This window comes from Idiotropiscis lumnitzeri, chromosome 9 (assembly GCF_059441095.1).
Source record: "Idiotropiscis lumnitzeri isolate Australia: NSW breed Sydney's pygmy pipehorse chromosome 9, RoL_Ilum_1.0, whole genome shotgun sequence".
NCBI lineage: Eukaryota > Metazoa > Chordata > Actinopteri > Syngnathiformes > Syngnathidae > Idiotropiscis > Idiotropiscis lumnitzeri.
The window spans coordinates 9,774,508-9,797,714 of NC_142399.1; the positions used below are offsets into that span (position 1 = coordinate 9,774,508).

General features: G+C 42.7%; 1 protein-coding gene and 1 long non-coding RNA gene across 3 annotated transcripts; one reads left to right on the forward strand and one right to left on the reverse strand.

The window, feature by feature from the left end:
- Nucleotides 1-1,429: 1,429 nt before the first annotated feature.
- pcnx2 (pecanex 2) lies at nucleotides 1,430-22,642 on the forward strand. Its single transcript, XM_088304724.1, has 40 exons — nucleotides 1,430-1,943; nucleotides 3,164-3,369; nucleotides 4,136-4,253; nucleotides 4,356-4,392; nucleotides 4,472-4,881; nucleotides 5,482-5,691; nucleotides 5,786-6,253; nucleotides 7,232-7,418; nucleotides 7,637-7,778; nucleotides 8,042-8,178; nucleotides 8,253-8,331; nucleotides 8,561-8,696; nucleotides 9,181-9,323; nucleotides 9,492-9,645; nucleotides 9,781-9,813; nucleotides 10,505-10,676; nucleotides 10,758-10,868; nucleotides 11,175-11,266; nucleotides 11,334-11,443; nucleotides 11,921-12,029; nucleotides 12,162-12,254; nucleotides 12,446-12,596; nucleotides 13,499-13,640; nucleotides 13,724-13,901; nucleotides 14,577-14,685; nucleotides 14,782-14,911; nucleotides 15,514-15,572; nucleotides 15,686-15,901; nucleotides 16,434-16,687; nucleotides 16,756-16,989; nucleotides 17,710-17,813; nucleotides 18,251-18,395; nucleotides 18,484-18,714; nucleotides 18,854-19,011; nucleotides 19,091-19,207; nucleotides 20,077-20,258; nucleotides 20,591-20,757; nucleotides 20,826-20,900; nucleotides 21,204-21,380; nucleotides 21,982-22,642. Exons 1-40 carry the CDS (start codon nucleotides 1,791-1,793, stop codon nucleotides 22,135-22,137), a joined length of 6,285 nt encoding a protein of 2,094 aa, XP_088160850.1. The 5' UTR covers nucleotides 1,430-1,790; the 3' UTR covers nucleotides 22,138-22,642.
- Nucleotides 5,185-14,889, reverse strand: LOC148330170 (uncharacterized). Of its 2 annotated transcripts, none has more exons than XR_015845074.1 (11): nucleotides 14,741-14,889; nucleotides 13,657-13,915; nucleotides 10,769-10,831; nucleotides 10,471-10,666; nucleotides 10,052-10,375; nucleotides 9,158-9,639; nucleotides 8,565-8,717; nucleotides 7,212-7,346; nucleotides 5,954-6,170; nucleotides 5,772-5,832; nucleotides 5,185-5,676 (listed from the first exon to the last, which is right to left on the reverse strand). It is a non-coding gene; the product is annotated as an uncharacterized LOC148330170 (long non-coding RNA). The 2 variants fall into 2 exon arrangements; XR_015845073.1 differs by having other exon boundaries at nucleotides 13,657-13,933.
- Nucleotides 22,643-23,207: the final 565 nt, after the last annotated feature.

Sequence of the window (23,207 nt, forward strand, 5' to 3'; positions counted from 1 at the left end):
GAGCCAACAGAGGAATGTGAGTGGAGCGCGCCGAACTCATGGAAATGTTGGGAAGAATGGAGCGCATAATTATGCACGTTTCCCATTTAAATAGAAATCGCAATATAGTATTAGCACAGGTGTCAACATCAAAACCCGCCTGCCACATCGTTTTATGTGGCTCACTAAAACAAATCATGTGCATTTGTATGTATTTCTGTTGCTAAAATGAGTCCCAAAATGTCAAATAGTCGTCACTTCCAACAGGGTTGATTTATTTCCAGCATTTTTTGCAAACTTGGGACTTCAAAACCATAATTTTTCTTTGTATATGATGATAGTTTTTTATGATGGAGTCACTGATGCTGTACTGGCACACTCACTTCACTTGTGTGCGGGCAGTGTCGGTTCCCGGTAAGTGACGGTGTCTGACCAGTTCAGGATGTAGTCCACCTTTAACCCGAAGTCCTCTATAATTGGCTCCCCAGCGTCCAGGTTCAGGATTAGCGGTATAAGAATGACACATTTAGATGAATTTTCAGTCAGTTTTGACACCACTGTGGACACTATTGTTTGACATTGTCAAATGTGTATTAAATAAACAATATAGTTATTATTGGATAGATTGAGTTAATGTGCCCTGCACAGGTGTCAACCTCAAGGCTTATGGGCCAAGTTTTGCCCTCCACATTGTTTTTGGTGGCCTGTGAAAGATTTCTACAATTTATTAAAAATTATAATCCAATGCAAAGGCAATCATAATAGATATTAAGTAAAGGACTAGTGCAGTAGCCCCAACACTAGTCCATAAACAAACACAGTGCAACGCAGCCTCTGGGTGAAAATGTAACTTCCAGCAGAATTTAAACAGTCGGCAAACTTGTGATGTTGCACATTCCAAAAAAGGAAACATTTAAACTGTTGATATTTCATTTTAATTAAAAAAAATAAAGAATTACGATGCCTCCACGAAAAAAAAAGAACTAAAGCACTCTGTCTACAAGATGAATAACTTAAAGGGCCAAGAGAAAATAAAAATTAAACTAATTATAACTATATAAATATATACATCAATAAAATATATATATATTTTAAGTAAGTATATTTAAATAAACTAAAAATAAATTGTGCAAAACATTCAGCCGCCGTCCTGCCACTGGTTCTTTCTTATAATGGCTAATGACATTGATATGATATTAAATATAAATGGGCCAGTGATGAGACATTTTGGGTCCCCCGCCCCACAGTTTGTAAAACCATGCTTTGCAAGAAAGACAGGCATCCGACTATATTATGACTTGATATATTGTACAAAGTATAAGTGCGTGAAATGTACATGCTTTCATGCAAGCCATTATGTGAAGGTGAGAATCACATAATAGGAGAGGAGAGAGGGAGGAGGGACGAATGGGAAGGGGAAGGGAGACAGGGAATGAGGGGGGAGGAGGCGCTCAAATCAGCGCATCTGTCGAGCCAGCGAGGAAGAGGAGCCAGAGAGGGAGCGAATGAGGAAGGCGAGCCGAGCAGCATGAGGACAACCGCGCTGTGGATGATTCACCCGTCGATGCCGGGATGGGAGACGCCAGAACCGCCACGAGCCGGAGCGACGAGCCGTGAGGGAGGAGCCTCGGCGCGGAGGCGACATGGAGGCGCGTAGCACCCGCTGAGAGAGAGAGAGAGCCTCGTTATTGTAGCCTAGCAGCATCATCAGCACCATTCGTCCGACCGACCTGAGCGGGGAGGAAGAGGAGGTGGAGGAGGAAGAGGACGAGGAGGAGGAGGACGAGGAGGAGGTGGAGAGGGAGGCAGAGATGGGCTCCCACGTTGCTCAGACCCTGCGTCAGGGTGTGTGGGCGTCCCTGACCGGGGGCTGGTACCACGACCCAGAGCAGAAGAAATTCAACAACTCCTGCCACCTCTATCTGTGGATCTTCCTGCTCATGCTGCCGTTGTCTCTACATCTGGTGAGTTGGGGCCTTTTGTTGTTTTTTTTTTTTTTTGTTTTTTTTACGACCGTGAGGTGCCCGTGATAGCTTTCTGACATCCTCCATTGTGTGAGAAAAGGAAGGCGGCATTGTCGCAGTGTGTTGTCCTCTCGGTGCGTGCAGTGACTAGACGCATAGCTGCTCCCGCATGTGACGGCATAAATAAACTGCTGCCATCACTGTGCACGCATGCTCATTGTGTGTGAGTCATGTAAATATTTAGCAGGGATTCTCAATCTGTGGTGGTGAATGCTTGAGAGATCTTTTTTAGAAAATTTAAAAAATTTAAATGCATTCCCTAAGAGAGTACACCTCCTATTTGCCTGATATGGTTACCAAAAAACAGTGACTGTCATGATCGCAGTTCATAGATGCTATCCTTCACACATGGACGGGTGAGCACGTTGGAAATCTGTTGCTAACCCAAAATAGCAGCACCAACCAGTGTAAGTACATCAACAAACTTGTGTGGAGTCTAACCCCATGTTCCCTGAATGTTGATTTTTATGGAGATGGTGTCTTTAGCAACGATTGGCGCTCCCATATGTCCACTTATGACAAATAAACCCTCCATTCAAATAGAAGTCACATATTTCCTGTCAGGAACATAAAACAGTTTTGAAAGGTAGCTACCTCGGTTCGTAAACGCTATTGCTCATACACGGATTGCTGTTGCTAATCAAAGGTGTAGGATATTAACAATCTCTGTCGATTACAGTATGTCCCTGAGCAGTTATGTGGGGACGGCGTCTTTAACAGCGATTAGCGTTCCATCTGTGATTGCTCAACAATGTTGTGTGCGTCCACTTGAGAAAACGAAATGCCTCCCTCAAGAAGACGTCACCAAATATGACGAGTCAATTTTACGTAACATGCACACCGCATATTGAACAACGCTCAGAATTCCAGTTGACTCTGAGATCCATGCTCCAAATTGCTGCGTAAATCCTAAAAGGAAAGCGTAGAAATTTAACTAATGAAGAGGAATTTAAGCATCCAGAAACAAGATGGAGACTATAATAGAAAAAAGTAATAGAAATAATTGTCATAAACCATGTTCTCATATTCTGAGACTGGCCAGTGCTGAGTGACTTCTAAACTTAACTAATCAGTAAAGTAACTAAGTTACTTTTTCATGGTAACCATGGCAACCCTAGCTTTGATTTGACAAAGTTAACCACTAGCGTCCACGCATGCAGGCCTTGCCTCCGACCACCATGGCCCTGAGCATCTACTGCGCCTCCGTCACCGTCTTCTTCGTGCTGGTCAAGACGGCCAACTACCGTCTGCACGTGCTGTTCGACGAGGGCGAGGCGGTGGTCCGCAGCAGCCTCTCGGACCTCAGCAGGGCCGCCGACAAGAAGAGCAACGCCGCATCTGACGCCTGCCTGCCCGCCAACATCAGGTGACTATAAATAGAAGTGACACACAAATCAGATTTGATTTATGGCAGCCGTTTTAAGCAAATTCCAAAACTCACATTTTGACAAACTCACTCAACTGACGTTTTGCTAGTCGGCGCACATGATGTCAAAATGTGATCATTTTGAGGATTCACATTGAAAATTAGGGCGCAGGGGGGCGGTCGCTGCTGCTGTCAAGTTTCTAACATTTGACCTCTCATATAGTTGGTTATATTTAAGGAACAATTCACAGAATGATGACGGCTCGGCTGAACGTCTCGGGTTAAGCGTTAATAAGGCCTGACAGCTCCTCTTTGGGAACTATTTTCGGCACTTGGGTCTATTTTTTCCTCCCATTTCTGCCCTCGTTTGAGATCAAATTGTGTATTTGTGATCAAGTGAATAAGAATGCCACTCAAATTCCTTCCTCTTCATTTCAAACAATCTTGATACAAAAAATGTCTAAAAAAGATATATTAAGCATTTTCTTCAGAGTTTAATTTAATTTTTGTTTATTGAAGCTCGACAATGTTGGCTCTTCACCCAACCCATCTGTCAAGTCATGTGTTTCTGAAAAAAGTCAAATTATGATGTCACAAATAGAAATTCAGAGCAACACTATTTTGATAAAGGGAGCTAACAAAACATTAATATTTGGTTGATTCATTTCACACTTGATGGGTGGGAAAGCACCCCAGTTCCCCTAAAATTGAAATACAAACAATTAAGTGAATTTCTCTAAGTCAGTACCTCACTTTTGTCCAACAGGAAGAGCAGCACTGTACCAGATAGCGTTGCCATGACAATGCTGGCTCGCAAGCGTTCCAGTCAGGTGATTCAGGTGACCGTCAAGCAGACGGAAACCGATGCGGGACTGATCGGTGTGGTGAGTGGTGGTCGCCATGCATACGGTTGATGAACGCCTGCTCATACGAAGCCGCCATGCACTTACATACGAATTTCAAAGTGATGTTTCTCATCCATGCAGGAGTGTTCCAAATCAGATGAGGGGAAGACTGTAGAAGGTAATGTCTGACTGATGATCAATCAGAGACTCTTCATTGCCACCTAATTTTTGCGTCTCTATTATTTCAACAATTGCAGTGGCCTGCAATGCCGAATGCACCACAGAGGAGAAGCCTGGAGAGGCAGGCCCCCACGCGAGCCCGGAGACCACCATGGGGGAACCCCCTGACAAGGATGCCCCTCTGCTGCAGGCTCAGCAGAAGCCCCCATCCCTATGTGAAAGACATGACTCTCCATCTGTGGAAATAATCAATGAAAACAAGGAGCTGCCAAAAGAAGAAAGACAAGAGGGGAACACCAGCACGGAGAACCAGGAAGCCTGTGAACAAACATCTGAAGGTCTTCCTCCCCACAAAGCTGATGAAGATGACGGTGTTGAAAAGGAGAGCGAGGAGCACAAGGAGCCATCAGATGCCAATAATAATTCACTGGAGACATCCCCGGAGTGTCCTCGCGACCTCAATGACATAGCAGAACCAGCTACACAGGTGTTGCACACATAACGGACATCATACTGTATGTATTGTTTGAACACAGACCTCATCGGTAAAAGTGAAACACAATGACGAGAAAAGCCTCTCCTAAGTGTTCGTCAAGGAGACACCATTTAATGGCTTCTTGTTTTAAGTTTCATGGAAATTACTGATTCGCTGACTAACTAACTAACTAACTAATTGACTGACTGTGGCAAATCAACTCGACAAGCTAACTAACCGACCGACTAATTAACCAACCAACCAACCAACCAACCAACCAACATGGGCCACTAACTGAGTGACTGACTGGCTGTCTGGATAGCCAGCCGACTAATTAAGTAGAAAACTCACTATGGTATTGCGAACAAACTAACTGGGTGACTAGCTGTGTAATTGACTGCCAATTTACTAGCGAACTAACTAATCGACTGTCTGACTGACTGACTAGATATCTTACTAACTGACTAACAAACTAACTTACCAACTAACTAACTGGGTGACTAGCTAACTAGCTAATTAACTAACCAGCTGACTGACTGACTGAACACACATTTTTTTTGTCCATTTGTGAGGTAAGAGGAGTTACTAACAAGTGATTTTGTATCGTACCAGGACGAGCAAGGGGAGGAGACATACTGCTCGGATGAAATCGAAGTGGTCCTCACGGACAGTTCCGTTCCGGCGAAGTCGTCTCCGCCTCATCACGTGGACGGTGACGCAGATAGTGATGGGGTCAAGATCGTCATCACCATGAGCTGCGACACTCGCACCGCCACCCAGCTGGAAGAGAGCTTCAAGCAGTGTCTCCTGGAGAATGCACAGGTGCGATAAATGTCAGCGGGTTGAAGTGTCCTGTGCATTATTTATTTTCATGGCAGCACTGAAATGTAGTGTTTACGTACTGTATGTGTCTCAGGCCCAAAAGGATGCTGGCGAATGTCACATCAAGATCCCGGTCATCACCTTCGACATGCCCGAGGACGACAAGCAGGAAGTGGAAGAAGAAGCGCAAGAAAAAGAAGCGCAGCTATCAAAGGATGAGCCCACACTAAGACAGATGGCGAGCCAAAGCGAGGAGTTCTACCTATGCAGGGACACAATCAGCTCACAGTCAGCCACTTCGAGGTGTCCCCTTTCGGGTGGGGAGCAGGACCTTTCCAGCCCGTCGCAGACCAACAACAACGCCTCGTCCGGTGTGAACGTCCACTCCAACTTCCACTCTGATGACATGGACCCTCCGCTTTCCAGCGCGGATCCTCAAGGTTTTCTGCGTCTGCCACCCGCTTTAGGGCGCTTCGGTCCTGGGGGAAGGGCGCACTTACGTGGGTTGAGCATGGACAGTGGGAAAGATGCCGTGCTGCTTTCAGACCGCTCCCAAAACACAGTATGTTGTCACAATACACTTTGTTGTAGACATTCACTTTTCCTCTTAAATGAATGGAGGTGCCTGTAATCCGTTCCTGTGTCCCCAAAAAGCCTAACAAACATTATGTGTTTTTTTTTAATCCAGACAGATATAAGCACACTATTATATTGTTATTACACTATTATTACAAAGTACATCAATAGAATGTGATGTAACGTATTATTGAGTTAATGCGATCACGGTTCAATTCATTGTGCTGCTACTTTTGCCCGCATTAGCCACCGGGGGGAAGTATAATACAGGCACAAACAAGAGTCACCGCTACCGCTACGCTCAATGACTCAATAAGGCGCAATAATATTGGTCATTTATAGCAGATGACAAAGAATATATGATCGAATGAACTGTTATGCTCCCTGTATAGAGCTACACAATAGGTGTCAAACTCAAGGACCTGGGGGCCAAATTTGGCCGGTCATTTCATTGTATGTGGCCATTGAAGACAAACTATCCAAATTGCTCATTGTCTTCACATTTAATAATGTTGACATTTTGCAAGCAAATCTTTATTACAATCTTCCTTAAAATAAATTCAGAAATAGTTGAGCTTTTCTTTTTTTTTCCTTACTGGCTTCATTTTTTTTTATCTATCAATTTCTTATGTATATAGTATGTAGTAATATGAGGAGATTAAATTACATTTATTTGGGCTCAGTCATAATGGCCTTTCAGGGGAAAAACATAACTAAGATGTGGCCAGTGAAAAAAATAGTTTGACACCCCTCATCAACACAGTTCAAATCTGCTTATAACACTGCCACATAGATGCTATTTGTTGTTACTCATCAGACGTTAGCATTATACTATTCATATTTTCTAAATACACAAAGTGTAGTTCTATTTGTTTTTTGTTTAATTTCTCGCAAGTCACACCACTTCTATCTAAAGTCACCACTGTATTTGATACCAAACAAACCTCTTTTGTCTCAATGCCAGACCACCATGACCACCTCCAAGTCAGACCTGGAGGCAAAGGAGGGCCAGATTCCCAACGAATCCAACTTCTTGGAATTTGTCTCCCTGTTGGAGTCTCTCAGTGCCCGGGGGAGCTCTAAGGAAAAAGAAGGACCAGAGCCACAGCCGCAAGTGGGAACCTCCGTGGAGATGGAAAAGCAACACATAGGTTCGTTACCATATCTTTTCTGTCTTGAACCCTTAAGCTATTGTTCATTTGCCATGATTTAAGATGTATGTACATGAAATTATCATAATTATTGTTCTATCATAGTTGTGGAATGTTTAGACATATTTTGTAGAGGATGGCTTCCTAAATGGTCAAATCTGTATTTTTCTTACCTTTAATCCTGAATAACAAACATAACGGCATGAACCGCGTTGCAGAGAATGCAAGCTCCTCTTCCAGAGCAGATGACCCCAAACAGACCAAAACTCACAGCAGAGCGGGGCGACCCAAACCGCCCACCAGTCTAGCTCCCGACAAGTCTGTTCTGCCTATACACATTCCTATCGTCTCACCAGACAGGTACCATCAAACACCTTTTATACATTATACACCAAGGCCAGACCAATCTGGATTTTTGACGGCAATTTCAGAGAATTGTCACGAGTTGGACGGTTATTTATTTATTTATTTTTTTGGGTGTGGGGTGTTTGAATGTCATTATCTTTGTCTTAATGTGCCCAAAAAATTGATAGATAATTGTCTATCTAAAAGAGATTAATCGGTCGGGCCCTATTATATGCACTTTTGAGCATCACTATCTTGTGATTGTATTCCACCCCCAGTCCGCAGACGGAAAAAGATCCCGACTATGACTCCCTGCCTTCCCAAACATCGCAGTCAGAAAGCTCCATGCTACAGGTCATCTGTCGGCCGGAGGCTACGAGCAAGGAGGAAGCGTATACCTTCCACACTGTGCACCGTAAGCCGCTAACCATCTCAGATTTGAATATGGAAATGAGCATTTTTGATTCTAAGATGTGTTTGTTATCTCAGGAGAGAGGCCACGGAAGCTGTACGCGGAGCGAGCCCTCAACCTGCCGCTGGGAGCTGAGCTGATCACTGGCAACATGTGGTACGACTCGCCATGCTACTAGCATGGGAACAGTTATTTCACATTTTAAAATTATTCCAAGGTGTCCTAAAGGTGCCTTTCCGTCAAAATCCACTTTTTTCCCCTATTTTATGCATGTGTCAAAATGAGTCGATGACCTGCTTTATAAGTGATATCTTTGCAATATTTACAATACTGTTGCAACCCAAGCATTAATATTTTGTGTGTGTGTGTGTGTGTGTGTGTTCAGTGACCTGCTGTCCACTTCGTCCAACTCAGAGTGCCAAGACAGCATGGCGGGCGGTCATGCCGACTGTCCTTTCCAGCGGCGCATCATTCCTTCGCACCGACTTCGCCCCCGAAGGACACACCCGGAGATCTTCCAAGTGTGCATCTACAAATCCCATCTAAAAAAAAAAACAACCCAAAAGATAGTATGAAGTAATCAAAGGATGTACAAATATTTGCCGCTTTTGCAACTTTTTTACCACCTCAAAAAAAGAAGTAAAAAGGCCAAAGTGTTCAAGAAAAAACGCTTCATACCTAAATGTGTATATTTATTATTAACAACTAACATTCTGCACAGTTTTAACATTAATGCGCTTAATTAAATATCGGAAACTAAAATAATTTACTTAAATCATGATTAAATTAAATTGCGTGGACATAAGCGACATAAAAAAAAAAACATTCCTAAATATTTTTTGGAAAACATACAGTTCTGATTAAATGCAGTTGTATTGTGCTGAAAAGTTAAATACAACTGGACTGCCCTGAGCACATCTGCACTGGATTACAGAAAAAGAAGTTAAACATTATAAAGTGTCATTTTGTTTGCTGAACTCACACTGTACGTCACATCTTTTTCAGGAGGAAGATTCTTTAGACGACTCGTCAGAGACCTCCACTCAGGACAAGCCCACCAGAAAGATTTACTACAAGCTCAAGTTATTTCCGGGCAAGTGGGTGGACATTTTATACGACCGGCTCACTTTGCTCGCCCTACTTGACAGGTAAATTCTCGTTGACAGACCATATAAAAAAGAAACAGTTTTGTTTGTAAAGGTTAATCCTGAAAATATCCCTCTCAATACATTCAAACCCACTATTTAAGCACATTTCAGTACCCAAAATATTTTTAGGGGGAAGTGATTGTAATGTGAAGGTTTCGGTCTATGTAGGAACCAAGATGTTCTGGAGAACCTGGTGGCGGTTTTCATGGCCTTCCTGGTTTCCTTCCTCGGCTTTCTGTTGCTCAACGACGGCTGCTTCAAAGACTTCTGGGTCTTCCAGTTCTGTCTGGTCATCGCCAGCTGCCAGTACTCCTTACTGAAGGTAGAACAGCAACCATCAGTCACAACTTAACAATAATTGTCAAATTCATCAAAGTGTCTATGGAAGATTTATACTGTAATATTACCTCTGTTTTGTACAAATTGTAATTTCTCGCCTTGTGCTTTTGCTTTGCAGAGTGTTCAACCAGATGCAGCTTCACCAACACATGTGAGTTATTTACTTATGGTTTAAAATAATAGTAAAAAAAATTATATATAAGTTGTTTTTTTGGGTTACAGGACTTATTTTGACCCAAAATGTGAAGGGAAAAAAAAAAGCATAAAAACTGGGAGGAAATCTGGTGCGGAGATGATGACATTTTGACTAGTTCAGCATCATCAAAGACTGTCCTTAGTAAAGTGAATGTTGAGAGTAAAGATCAGCCTGGAATAAAATACGAATGTACTTGAAATGGGGCGGCACGGTGGACGACTGGTTATCATGTTGGCCTCACAGTGCAGAGGTCGTGGGTTCGATTCTGGCTCCGGCCTTCTGTGTGGAGTTTGCATGTTCTCCCCGTGCCTGCGTGGGTTTTCTCCGGGTATTCCGGTTTCCTCCCATATTCCAAAAAACATGCATGGCAGGTTGATTGGACACTCTAAATTGCCCCTGGGTATGAGTGTGAGCGCGGATGGTTGTTGGTCTCTGTGTGCCCTACGATTGGCTGGCAACCAGTTCAGGCTGTACCCCGCCTCCTGCCCGAAGATAGCTGGGATAGGCTCCAGCGACCCTTGTGAGGACAAGCGGTACAGATAATGGATGGATGGATGTACTTAATATACTAGATGGAAAATCAGCTAGAAAATGTTTTTTTTACTTTTTTACCTGTGCACGATCATATTTTTCCGTCTATGTGCAGGGTCACAACCAGCTGGTGGCCTACAGCCGCGCGGCTTACTTCTGCATCTTCTGCTCGCTCATCTGGACGCTGGAGCAGCTGCTACGTCGGAAGGACCTCCCCGTGTCCACTTTGTACGGCGTCACCATCGTGTGCCGTGACGCGCTACGTTTCGTGCGGAACCTGCTCGTGGGTACGGACAGACCGAGGCGGAGATGTTTCAGACTTGAGCCATTTGTCTTTAGATCGAGTTGTTGATGGATTTCCAAAACAGGTTTCACTCACTGCTTTCCCATCACGTTCCTGGTGGGCCTTTTCCCGCAAGTCAACACCTTCACCATCTACCTGCTGGAACAGATTGACATTCACTTTTTCGGAGGAACAGGTCAGCCAAGCCATATTCAATTATTCAGTATGTACACCAGCACAAAATCTGTTTACAGGATACATCGCTGGCCAATTTCAGTTTTTAGGAAAACTAAACGCTATTAACGTTAAATAAGCTACTAAGCGCAAGACATTTAAACACTTCAGATTGATCAATCGTTTGTCAAAACAACAGACGCGCGTGTAGAATGACTAATAGTATCGATCTGTGTGAACCAAATTTGCACAAAAAAGCGTTGGGCCTGACAGTGACAAAATGTTTTTCTTGGAGGCAGGCTAAGTGTTTTCTTCGCTGTCATTCCAGCGGCTACAAGTCTGATCTCGGCGGTGTACAGCATCTTCCGCAGCCTGGCTGCTTTGACTCTGCTCTACGGTTTCTGTTTTGGAGCTCTCAAGGTAGACGCCGCCAACGTCCAAAGCCACCTGGAGGCGCTTTAAAATCTTTTATATGTGTGTGTTGCAGGAGCCGTGGGACGAGCAGCACACGCCGGCCTTGTTCTCTGGTTTCTGCGGCCTTCTGGTGGTCTTCTGCTACCACCTCAGTCGGCAAAGCAGTGACCCTTCAGTGATGATGTGATGAACATTTCGACATTCTTAATTTAACAAGTATTCTAAAGGCAATGAAAGTGCCACTGAAGTCCAAAATCACAACATTGCTAGCTTTTGACAGCCTTAATAAATAAGTTAAGTGCTCCTAACCCAAACCGCAAATGATATAAAACTATTTCTCTTGTATGTCCTAACTATAAAATTATTTATTTTTATTTTTATTTTTAAGAACAGAAAATAACTAGCCTACAGTAATGTTCATTTTTTTAATAAAACATTTTTAAGATTAAGTTAAATTGCCCATTTCTGTAAATTTGAAATACATTTAATTACATTTAAAAATAAGTGTTTTCAATTTTTGTCTTACAATTCTTTCAAAAGTTGTACCAATGAAAAAAAATAAAATATGCCTGTTATTTCTAGTCCACAGATTTCACTTATTGCAGAAGTGGTCTGGAAAAAAATGATTTACACATATTTGTCCTGTCTATTTTCTTGCAGATCGCTGATCAAGTCAAAAGTGATGCCCGCCTTGATAGAGGGTGACGAAGACGAGGGCCAAGACGCTGACATTGAAGACCCTCTGCCCAAGAAGCTGCAGAATTCAATGGTGAGCAACAACAATTAATTTGCGATCAAGCCTGCATTAAGCATTTCTACAATTAGACTGCCCAAACTGTGCTCCCAGGAGCATATGAATTCTAAACGAGATTAATTATGCCAAATGACATATGTCCCACAGAAGGAGATTCTTCTGTCGGACGTGATTGTGTGTTCGCTCGCCTACATCCTGACCTTCGCCATCACCGCCAGCACCGTCTTCCTGTCGCTCAAGGTGAGATTTGCTCTGACGGGGGGCAACAGGGTACGAGACTTTTCAAGTGATGCTAACATGCATGTGGGAGGACGAAAAGAAAGCCCAGATTCAAACGTAAATCTCTTTCGCTCAAGGCAGACATGCTAAACACTAGGTTAATCCACTAACTCATATTAATAGTTTTTTTTTTTTTTGGTGGGGGCTGTCAGCCCTTCGTGACCATCGTGCTGTACGCGCTAGCTGGGACGGTGGGCTTGGTGACGCACTATGTGATCCCCCAGCTGAGGAAGCATCACCCCTGGCTGTGGATATCGCACCCGCTGCTCAAGACCAAAGAGTACCACCAGTTCGAGCCCAGAGGTCAGACATCTCCACAGCACATTAATGGCATCAGGGACCCTGCGCGACATGCCTCACTGCTAGGAATAAGTAGAACTGCTTGATTTTTCAATTATAATGACGATTTATGTCCATATTTTTCTACAAATTTTATCAAAAAGAAATAACACTTTTTTAATTGATGTTAAAAAAAGATGTCTGAAGGCAAATAACCCCCATATGGTCATATTAACCCAACACAATAATTCAAAGTAAATTAGTTATTTAAAAATGTTGTCATTTGAATTTCCTAAAAAAAAATTAAAAATTTTTTTTCACAATTTTTAAAAATAATTTGATTAATTAAAAATAAATCATTTAATATAAAATGAATGACATTATTTTAAAATTACTTTATAATTGCATGTCATTAAATTCAAATTGCAATTTTAATTTTAAATTAAAAAATGATTTTATTCATTTGGATCAGTGAGTTTAGAATGTCATTTTATTTTTCAATTACAATTTTAATATGATTACATAGCATTTAATTTTTAAAACATACTTAAGTTCATTTAAATTAAAGCACAATATTTTGTTTACAATTTGTCATTTATTCTAATATTTGTAGAATAAAATGTTTTCAAATAAAAATCTGCTAATTGCATATTTTTTTCTCAGTATTTATTCTCTTAATTAAAAATAACACCTATAAAATTTCAATAAACCCTTTTCACACCGCCCAAATTAGTAACAATTCTAATTTCAAATAAGTAAAAAAGTTAGGGAAAAGCCTCTTGTAGATATGCAATATATTTACTATGTGGAGCGTTTCAACTTTCAACCAAACAAATCAGGGCTTCTTGCAGCCATTATTAGCCATAGTTATTCTTTTTTTGAACAAAAGGAAGCAATTTAACATGTTTTTGTGATGTGTGTGAAAGAGGACGCAGTGCTGATGTGGTTCGAGCGTCTGTATGTGTGCCTGCTTTGCTTGGAGAAGTATGTGGTGTACCCCGCCATCGTCCTGAGTGCGCTTACCAACGATGGCTTTGCCCTGAGTCACCGCAAGAGGCTGGGCATCCAGTAAGTTGCGCCTTACCTCCACGGTCCACTGGGGGGGCCGCTCCCTTTGACGTGTCTTTTTTCTCCCCTTCACTTCCACACAGCTGCGACGTTATGCTGACCACCGTGGCCGGAATGAAGCTCCTGCGCTCGTCCTTCTGCGACCCCAGCTTCCAGTTCGTCACTTTGCTCTTCACGTTGCTCTTCTTCCACTTTGACTGCCCACGCGCTTCTGAAAGCTTCCTCCTCGACTTCTTCCTCATGTCCATCCTCTTCCACAAGGTGAGCGCTCGCACCTGGAAGCAAATTGGACACTAAACACGATATGTTACTTGGTAGGCCGACGATCATTCAACAGTTTTACATCAACTTTTTTAGATGAGAAGATACGTTCTAAAAATCAATTCTCATCCTTTCCCCACGTTCACAGGTGTGCACCGGGGCTCTATCCTGGGGCATTGCAATATAGCTAAATTATTTTTTATCAAATAAAAGCTTGTTCTTAAAAACCAGTGGAACTTCATTAAAAATTAAAAATAAAAATAAATCATAATGATATTAAATAAAATAATTAGTAAAAACCGCTGCATCATTATTTCAAATTGAATGTCAGTTTTTACAATATTTCTGGTGATCTATGATCATTTAGGAAGTTGAATGATGCAAATCTTTCAGAAATAAATACATACAAATTTGGCATTTAACATGTCAAATCATGTTTATTGACTTTAACTCAATATTAAAGTATATTCAGGATCAACCAAACATTTTCATAGATTTCTGCAAGCAACTCTTTTCCACTTGAATGAGAAATACATAACAGCCTTGTTATATGCAAGTTCTGTCAGTATAGTACATAGCCAAATAAGGTAACCAAAATATTTGAAAATGGAGTTCGTATAATTTTTGAATATTCGCTGGTCAAGTGAACCTAATGAAGTGTCTTTTCGATTGCAGATGCGCGAGCTGCTGCTGAAGCTTCACTTCATCCTGGTCTACATCGCACCCTGGCAGATCGCCTGGGGCAGCGCCTTCCATGCCTTCGCCCAACCCTTTGCCGTGCCTCGTATCCTTACTGGACTTTAACGTATGTGTGTGTGTGCGCGCGCTTGTTAGCTCACCGTGAGCTCCACAGGTTAGTTCTTGACTGGTGTGCGCTCAGACTCGGCCATGCTGCTGCTGCAGACGCTAATCACAACTGTCTTCTACACCCCGCTGGCCCCATTCCTGGGCAGCGCCATTTTCATCTCCTCGTACCCGCGACCCATCAAGTTCTGGGAGAGAAACTACAAGTAAGGCAAATTGAAGTTACAGCATTTGAAACTTTGCACAGATTGGAAGGATGAGAGTTTTTATTAAAAATGTATTCGGAAATTGCAATTTTATTTTAATTAAATGGCCTCTTAAATCACATTTGTAAAGAAATTAAACAAAATACACTGGCCATAATCAACAATATACAGTATAATAAATAAAATAAGTTAACAGATTTTGAAGTTTGATGAATAAATACTTCTTTTCACTATTTTTTAAAAAAGCAGAAATATCATAACAAAATTATAGATATTGTGTAATATATATATATAATTATTATTATTATCATAAATTATTTATTTATGCTGCACTGACATTTACATGGGCATGATACCGTTTCAAACAAGTAAATAACATTGTCCCAAAACAATGAAGTCCACTAGTCAGAGGCTGTGCTGCACTGCGATTGTTTACGACGTAGTAAAGGTGTGGTTACCCATACTTCCTGTCCCTTACTTAATATGTTCCACTTGGGAAAATTCTGAATAGCTCCATCAACACATTTACCTTTCCAGTTATGGTTGTGAGTCACTTGAGATGAGATGGTAGTAAAACTAAAAAAACAACATGTCGCCTGCAGCACAAAGCGCATCGACAATTCCAACAGTCGCCTGGTGTCTCAAGTTGATAAAGAGACGGGTGAGTTCTCGGCCACTTTTTACGATGTTGTTAAAGCTCTCCATCCAGTGATTCTGAATAAGTCTTTCTCCGGGGACGCCGGTTGTGCTCCTTTTACGACCATCTTCCGCCAGGCTGCGACGACAACAACCTCAACTCCATCTTCTATGAATACCTGACGCGCTCGCTGCAACACTCTCTCTGCGGCGATCTCATACTGGGACGCTGGGGCAACTACAGCGCTGGCGACTGCTTCATCCTGGCATCGGACTACCTCAACGCTCTGGTGCACCTCATCGAGATTGGTAACGGCCTGGTTACCTTCCAGCTCCGAGGACTGGAGTTCAGAGGTACGGAGTTGTCGTTGTATCGTAATGCAGCCCCAGAATAGAAATTATCTGCATTCTACCTTTGGCCACTGATTCAAATGTTCTTCCCGTCCTTGCGTGGGTTTCCTCCGGGTACTCCGGTTTTCTCCCATATTCCAAAAACATTCATGGCAGATCGATAGAACACTCTAAATTGTCCCTAGGTGTGAGTGTGAGCGTGGATAGTTGTTCGTCTTTATGTGCCCTGCGATTGGCCGGCAACCAGTCCAGGGTGTACCCCGTCTACTGCGGGAAGATTGCTGGAATAGGCTCAAGCACGCCCGATACCCTCGTGAGGAGAAGCGACTCAGATAACGGGATGGATGAGGATCAAAACTACCACCTGTATTCTGACTACTTCTTTTACTGACCCATCTCGCTAAAATATTAATGTCTCACCAGCAAAACAGAAATTCTACTTCACCCGTACCAAGTCCACACCAGCAAACACTGACAGCTTTTCACATTTTTACAGCTTTTACTTGACTGAAAGAGTTTTTGGCCTTCTTACCAGGAACATACTGCCAGCAGCGTGAGGTGGAGGCCATCACGGAGGGTGTGGAGGAGGACGACGCCTGTTGCTGCTGCGAGCCGGGCCACTTGCCCCACATGCTGTCATGCAACGCCGCCTTCAACTTGCGCTGGCTGGCGTGGGAGGTGACGGCCACCAAGTATCTGCTGGAGGGCTACAGCATCAGCGAGAACAACGCTGCCACCATGCTACAGGTCTACGACCTCCGCAAGCTTCTCATCACCTACTACCTTAAGGTACTTGTCCAAACAAGAAGACTCATCTCTAGGAAATCTCTCGTTCAGCCATCTCGTCCTCCTTCTAGAGTGTTATATACTACCTGGTGCGCTCCCCCAAGCTGATCACCTGGCTCAAGGATGCCTCCATCCATGAGGCGCTGCAGTCCTACACCAAGTGGCACCACATCGAGCGAGACCCTCAGGTGTTTAGCGTCAAGATCGACGAGGACTACGTGCACTGCCTGCAGGGGGTGACAAGAGCCAGCTACTGTAACGTGTATCTGGAGTGGATCCAGTATTGTGCTGGCAAGATGGAGACGGTATGGAAGATTTGGGGATTCAAGAGGGGTCTGCACTGTGGTAGGATCAAAGACAAATCCATAAAATCAGGATGGATAAGAAGAAAAAAACACAACGATAAAATGACAACCCAAGTAGAATCCCAAAAAAAAAGCCTGGTGAAAATAAGCAATAGTATATTTGATGAAAAGAGCAATGAACAATATTGTTTTCAATCTAAATTTAAATATGCCAGCAGTCTGAAGAGATCTCAAGTCTTCAGGAAATTTGTTCCACAGTTGAGGAGCAGAAACCAAACTCAGAGTTCTTGTTGTGGAAACACGCAACCTAAAGGGTCTGGAAGTCTCACAGGGAAGTAAAACGTCTTGAATATATTTCGATCCAAGAGCCGATCAAGAACACAATAATTCCACGTAAATATGGATACAAACTGTATTGTTTTGATCCGTTAGCCACAAGAAAAATATGTTCTGGGGCTTGAAAGTGCTCCAGCATCAGGAGTAAGCACTGAAAATGATCGTCTGTTCCTGATCGAGTTGCTTTACTGACGTTGCATAAGTTACATTTTAAACAAAGACATAGGCTATTCAATAGACAATATTGACAAGACTCAGGGTCATACCTAGTCCTTTGTTGCAAAGTGACCCCAACTACTGTTTCACTTACAGATCAGAACCAGGTTCCTAGGTGCCAACAACCAACTGTTCTTCTTTCATCCTCATGTTTGTTTGTTTGTCCAGCCTGTCGACAGCGATGAAGACTCCCCTCTGGTGACTTTATCATACGCCCTGTCAGTCCTCGGAAGGCGATCACTAGGAACGGCGTCCCATAACATGTCCAACAGGTAGGTCACTTCACTTTTTCTTTCTTGCCCTTTAGTCATTCTAGTCCGTTTAGTCATCCAGATCATGGTGATCGTAAAAGCTGGGTTGGCGAGAATGTTTCACCTTCAATCCAAATGTCTTCAGTTTTGACAAATCGAATGGAGGGTGTCTAGTACTGAGTTCATTAGACCGTTCAGGTGCTTGTCAAGAGCTCAAGAATCCCTAAAGACTTAGAAATGTCTAGTTTCATTTTTTTTGGGGGGGGCGAGTCTGTTCAACTTTTCATCATCTATAGCGCTTGTCCTCATTAGGGTCATGGCTTTAACCTTTCCTAGACGATTTTGGTTGGGATACAGAGTAGAACGTGAACAGGTCACCAGTCAATCACAGTGCACATAAAGATAATGATTCATACTCACATTGTCACCACAAATTGCAATTTTCCTACCCTATCAAGCCTGGAATCCTTCCTGTACGGTTTCAACACACTGTTCAAAGGCGATTTCCGCATTGCTACCAAGGACGAATGGGTGTTCGCCGATCTGGACCTCTTGCAGAAGGTTGTGGCGCCCGCTGTCAGAATGAGTCTGAAGCTGCATCAGGTATGGGCAAACTGCAGTTACTCACAATCCATTGTGGTACATCCTTCAAGAAAATCTTCGTCAGTCCGCTGATTCTTCCTGCTACCAGGACCACTTCACATGTCTGGAGGAAACAGAGGAGGCATCCATCTTGTATGAGGCCATCACAAATTATCGTAGTAGCCTGGTCATTTGCCACGAGAGCGACCCGGCCTGGCGCAAAGCGGTGCTGTCCAGCCGCGACACGCTGCTCACGTTGCGCCACATGGTGGATGACGGCACGGACGAGTACAAGATCATCATGCTCTACAAGCGCCACCTCAGCTTCAAAGTCATCAAGGTGACAACAGAAACTTTCCATGGGATGTCTCGGTGTGCATTTTGTGTATCACAGATTTTCACCTATGGCAGTTGGGTCTGGAAATGTATTCTCATCGAGACACGGACGTCACTGCACTACTTCCTAAATTCTCCTATAGATCAACAAAGAGTGCGTGCGAGGCCTGTGGGCGGGCCAGCAGCAAGAACTGATCTTCTTACGCAACCGCAACCCGGAGCGCGGCAGCATCCAGAACTCCAAGCAAGCGCTGAGGAATATGGTCAACTCGTCGTGTGACCAGCCGCTGGGCTACCCCATGTAAGTGCGGCTTGAAAGTCGAAGAGAAATGGGATATGTTCCGGCGTTTGATGTCCGTTGTTTTGTGGTGTCAATCCAGGTATGTGTCGCCGCTGACGACGTCCTACGCGGGAACGCACCGGACGCTGCGCACCATCGGGGGAGGGGCTTCCAGCTTGGACGCCATTCGTTCCTGGCTGTGCTCCAAATGGCTCAGGTTCAGCAGAACTTCACTTACATGACAGATGCAGTTTCTGCCAGTTTTGTCAACCTGAACCCTCGGAGCTCTATGATGGCTATCTTTGTCCGTCACACTTGGTCTGTTTTTTTTTCTTGTTTTAACTATTTTAGTTGTCTTAATGCAAATGTCATATAACTTGCTAGGGGTGGGTATTTTTCTCCTCTTTCCAACTCAAATTCTACCTTTTGGCTCTATCTTGGCCACTTTGGGCCAATTGAAACATGAAAACTACACATCTGGATTGAATAGAATGGTTTTCATTCTTGACTCAAATATGGAACGTTTTAGTTTTGTGTTTCCTGCTCAATTATATCATTTCACAATTTTAGGATGAGGGAGCATTTTTGTGAATTAATTTTAATTTCCGAAAAGACGTTTAGAGGCTTATTACACTCCAATTGGCCATATGAATGAAGCAATTATAACTGTTAGAAGAGGAGATAATCTGTTTACCATGGATAACAATTCAATTTTAATTTTAGAACTGGAACCATTCTCTTCTGGCTGTAGAAAGATTATTATTAGCAGTCTAAGAAAAAAAAACAGTGGTGCTGTGAAAACAGTACAAGCAGTCCTCAGGTTACAAACAAGTTCCGTTCCTACTCTGGCGATATCGCCTGAATTTTTGTATTAATCGGATTGAACACTTTAATATCCTTTAAACTTGCATATTGTACAAAAAATGGTACTTGAAGGGTTGAAAAATAAAAATGAATGAAGTCTTTAGTAATTATGATACCTGATATTAGATGAAAACTTTACAGTCAAACAAGGCTGGGTGTTAAGTGAAAACCTACTTGTCTGAGCACATCAAACTCATTTTGGTATGTCACATCTGCCGACAGAGTGCGCAAGGACAACCTGAACAGCTGCAACAGTGGCGTGAACATGGATGACGGCGACTGTGGTGCCGGCGGGTCGTCATCTCTGAGCCACAACCGGCCGTCCTCGGGCACCTCCAACAGTCTGAGTGTTTACCAACAGAGAGCCCCCCGGACCACACGAAGCCACCGACACCATAGCTCAGGTAGAAGAACTAAAACTGGGAGGGGAGCGCCATGGACAAACTACACAAAATTTTAAACAATAAATAAATACTTCTGTTCTATATTAAATTAATACAGCATTATTATATTGACCATAATAAACTGTAATGATTAACGATTAAACATTAAAGAAAATTATAACAGTAATCTAAAAACAATTTTAACGTATGTTCATAGCGTTACCTTTGAAGAGTTCAACTTTCGTTCTTCCAACCTTCAGGTTTTTTTTCTGTTAATCAAGGCAAGGACTGCTTAGTGTCAAAAATTTTAGTTCTATTGATTTTTGCTCTTTGCACATTCCTGTTGTGTGCAGCCAGGAGGGAGTATCGCAGCAGGTCAGTGCAGCCTCAGACCCAGCGGCCGCCGGTCAGCAGCCAATCGGGTCCAATCGTGGATTCGGCCTCCAACCACGGCCTGGTCCAGCGTCTGTCCAACAGCCAGCTGTCCTTTAATACTTCCATAGCATCCATCTTCTCCCAGGTTAACACACCACTAATGACTCACGGTTAGCTTTAGATTTCTGGCTAACGAGGCACTTTTTTCCTCAGGTCCCTCGTCTCTCTGGAACTGGTGGGATCAGCTCGCAGCTCCAGGCGGCGCCGAATCAGCAGCGTTCCAGCCAGGTAGGAATTTGCAACACGTCTTTTGTATCAGCACTCTTTCAACACGGAGCAGTTTTTTCTTCACGTTGAAATAAAAAAGTCCATTCCAAATTCCATTAAATAAATAGAAATATCATCAAATACAAATGCCATGAAATCATTAAATGTTGATCAATAATGTCAAAAATATCACAAAATAAGAATCAGCCCTGAAATAAACTATTAATTAGGATCAACAGAATTTTTTTAAATTTCACAATGTGGTTGAATTTCCATGGACTTGGATTACGGCACATTGTTGTGCATGTGCATGTTTCTCAACAGGTGTCGTCATCATCGTCCACCCTGAGTTTGCTGTTCGGCAAGCGCAGTTTCTCCAGCGGCCTGGTAATCTCTGGACTGTCAGCCGCCGAGGGGGGCAATACAACAGACACGCAGTCGTCGTCCAGTGTCAACATCGCCTTGGGACCCTCGCACCGGTCGGCCAGCAGGGCCACACAGGTACAACAAAAGAGCAATTTTTAATTAATTTTATTTTTACAGTAGACAGTAAACCTCCAAATCTTTGGCATCATCTAGTGGCAAATCGATGCAAAGGACATATGGTGGTGTGAGTTGAGTTTAATTCAGACAAAAGTAGGGCTTTGCTGAACTCTTGGTGCCAAGTAAGTAGTTGAGGGGAGAGAGGTGAGGCGGCGATTTTTCCTTGCGTTGAGATTTCAATTCCCACTTTTTCCTTGAACAAATACTTTTTTATCCATTACTTATATTTTAAAATAACAGTAAATTTTGTCCGTTTCCATGTACTGTACCTTACATAATCCTTATTGTCTATAAACCTCCATACAATGAATGTCCTAGTCCAAATATTTTAGCTTTTTTAACATAAAAAAAAACATTTTGTTTTCTACATTTTGAGGGTTTTTTTTTCCATTAATTTTTTTAAAGAGAAGGAGCAAACTGCTAGCTCGTGCTACATATCTTATGCTAACAGCCAATGTAGAACTTTTTTAATAAGCATGCTAAGCTATATTCATGAGCTTGGAGACTTACTAGTGTCTATTAGCGTAGTAATAACTTCCCATTCCTTGCCTTTCATCAGTGGACGTCCGAACCGTACGAGAGCATCGACGAAACTGTTCCCAACGCGACCATCCGGCAGTCACGTGACCCGAGCGTCAGCCAGGGATTGGACAAGACCCCCTCGGAGGACGGCCCCTCAACAGCTCCTAACTTGACCGATCAAAAGACTGCGTGAGAACGCACTTGTTCACATTTACAGAGAGGACTGTACAATTTATTCATGTCCGTGAAGAGAGCCACCGAAATGCACACCGACCTGCCTCCACATCACACTCAGCATGTGCTCTCACCTTGTTCTCTGAATGTACTGTCAACTCCATCATGGATACTGTCAACGAAATAAAAACAAACGTGTTTTTAACTGAAGTCCTTTTGTGATCTTCACATACGCGAAGGGGACTGCAGATTCTTGCAGAAATTAGAAGTTTGGCATCCTGAGACTTGATGACATACAATTGACATTCTTAAACAAATGTGACTTTTCTTGTGACGCCCCCCCCCCAAAAAAAAACCTTGTAATATTACTACTGCTTAAAATAGAAACCTTGAAAAATGTTTCATGGTATGTCACATTATATGCATTAGCTAGATACAGTTACATTTTGATTTCATAGTATTACAACTGAATTCGCCTCTAATGAGAGAAAAATTCTGACTCCTAGCGCATTTTCGGAGCGAAACAAACTTTACTTTAACAAAATCCCCGTACTATTTTGTTCTTGGAAATTCTCTGTTCTTTTTTATGTATTTTATAAAGTTTCTGTTTCAAAACAAATTTCATCATTGTAATTATTTCCCAGTCGAAACCCAAGAAAGACACCATGACATTTGTGAAAAATTCTAATAAGTATTTATTGTAAGTTGTTACACTCTCTAGCAGCACTATGCAAATGACAAGATATTCAAGGGCAGTTACAACAGATTGGCCTTTTGTCTTAACGCAAAGATAGTGTGTCGTTTTTCGTGTAAACAAAGACAAGCCCGAGAACCGCAGATCAAAATGGACCACAGCTTTCGTACAGCAGGTGAGACTCATTGACAGGCTTCTCACGCCCTTTCAGAGAAATGAGAAAGAAGCCCCATTTTTTTAGACAAATGAACAAACGCAAAATAATGCTGAACATAGTGTTTTGTTTTGTTGTTTTTTTTGCGGGCGATAAAGTTACAATTTCAGTTGTGACAAAATAGCTCTTATTTTTCCATAATCAACCACCAATAGACGTTATCACCCTTTTACAAAATCAT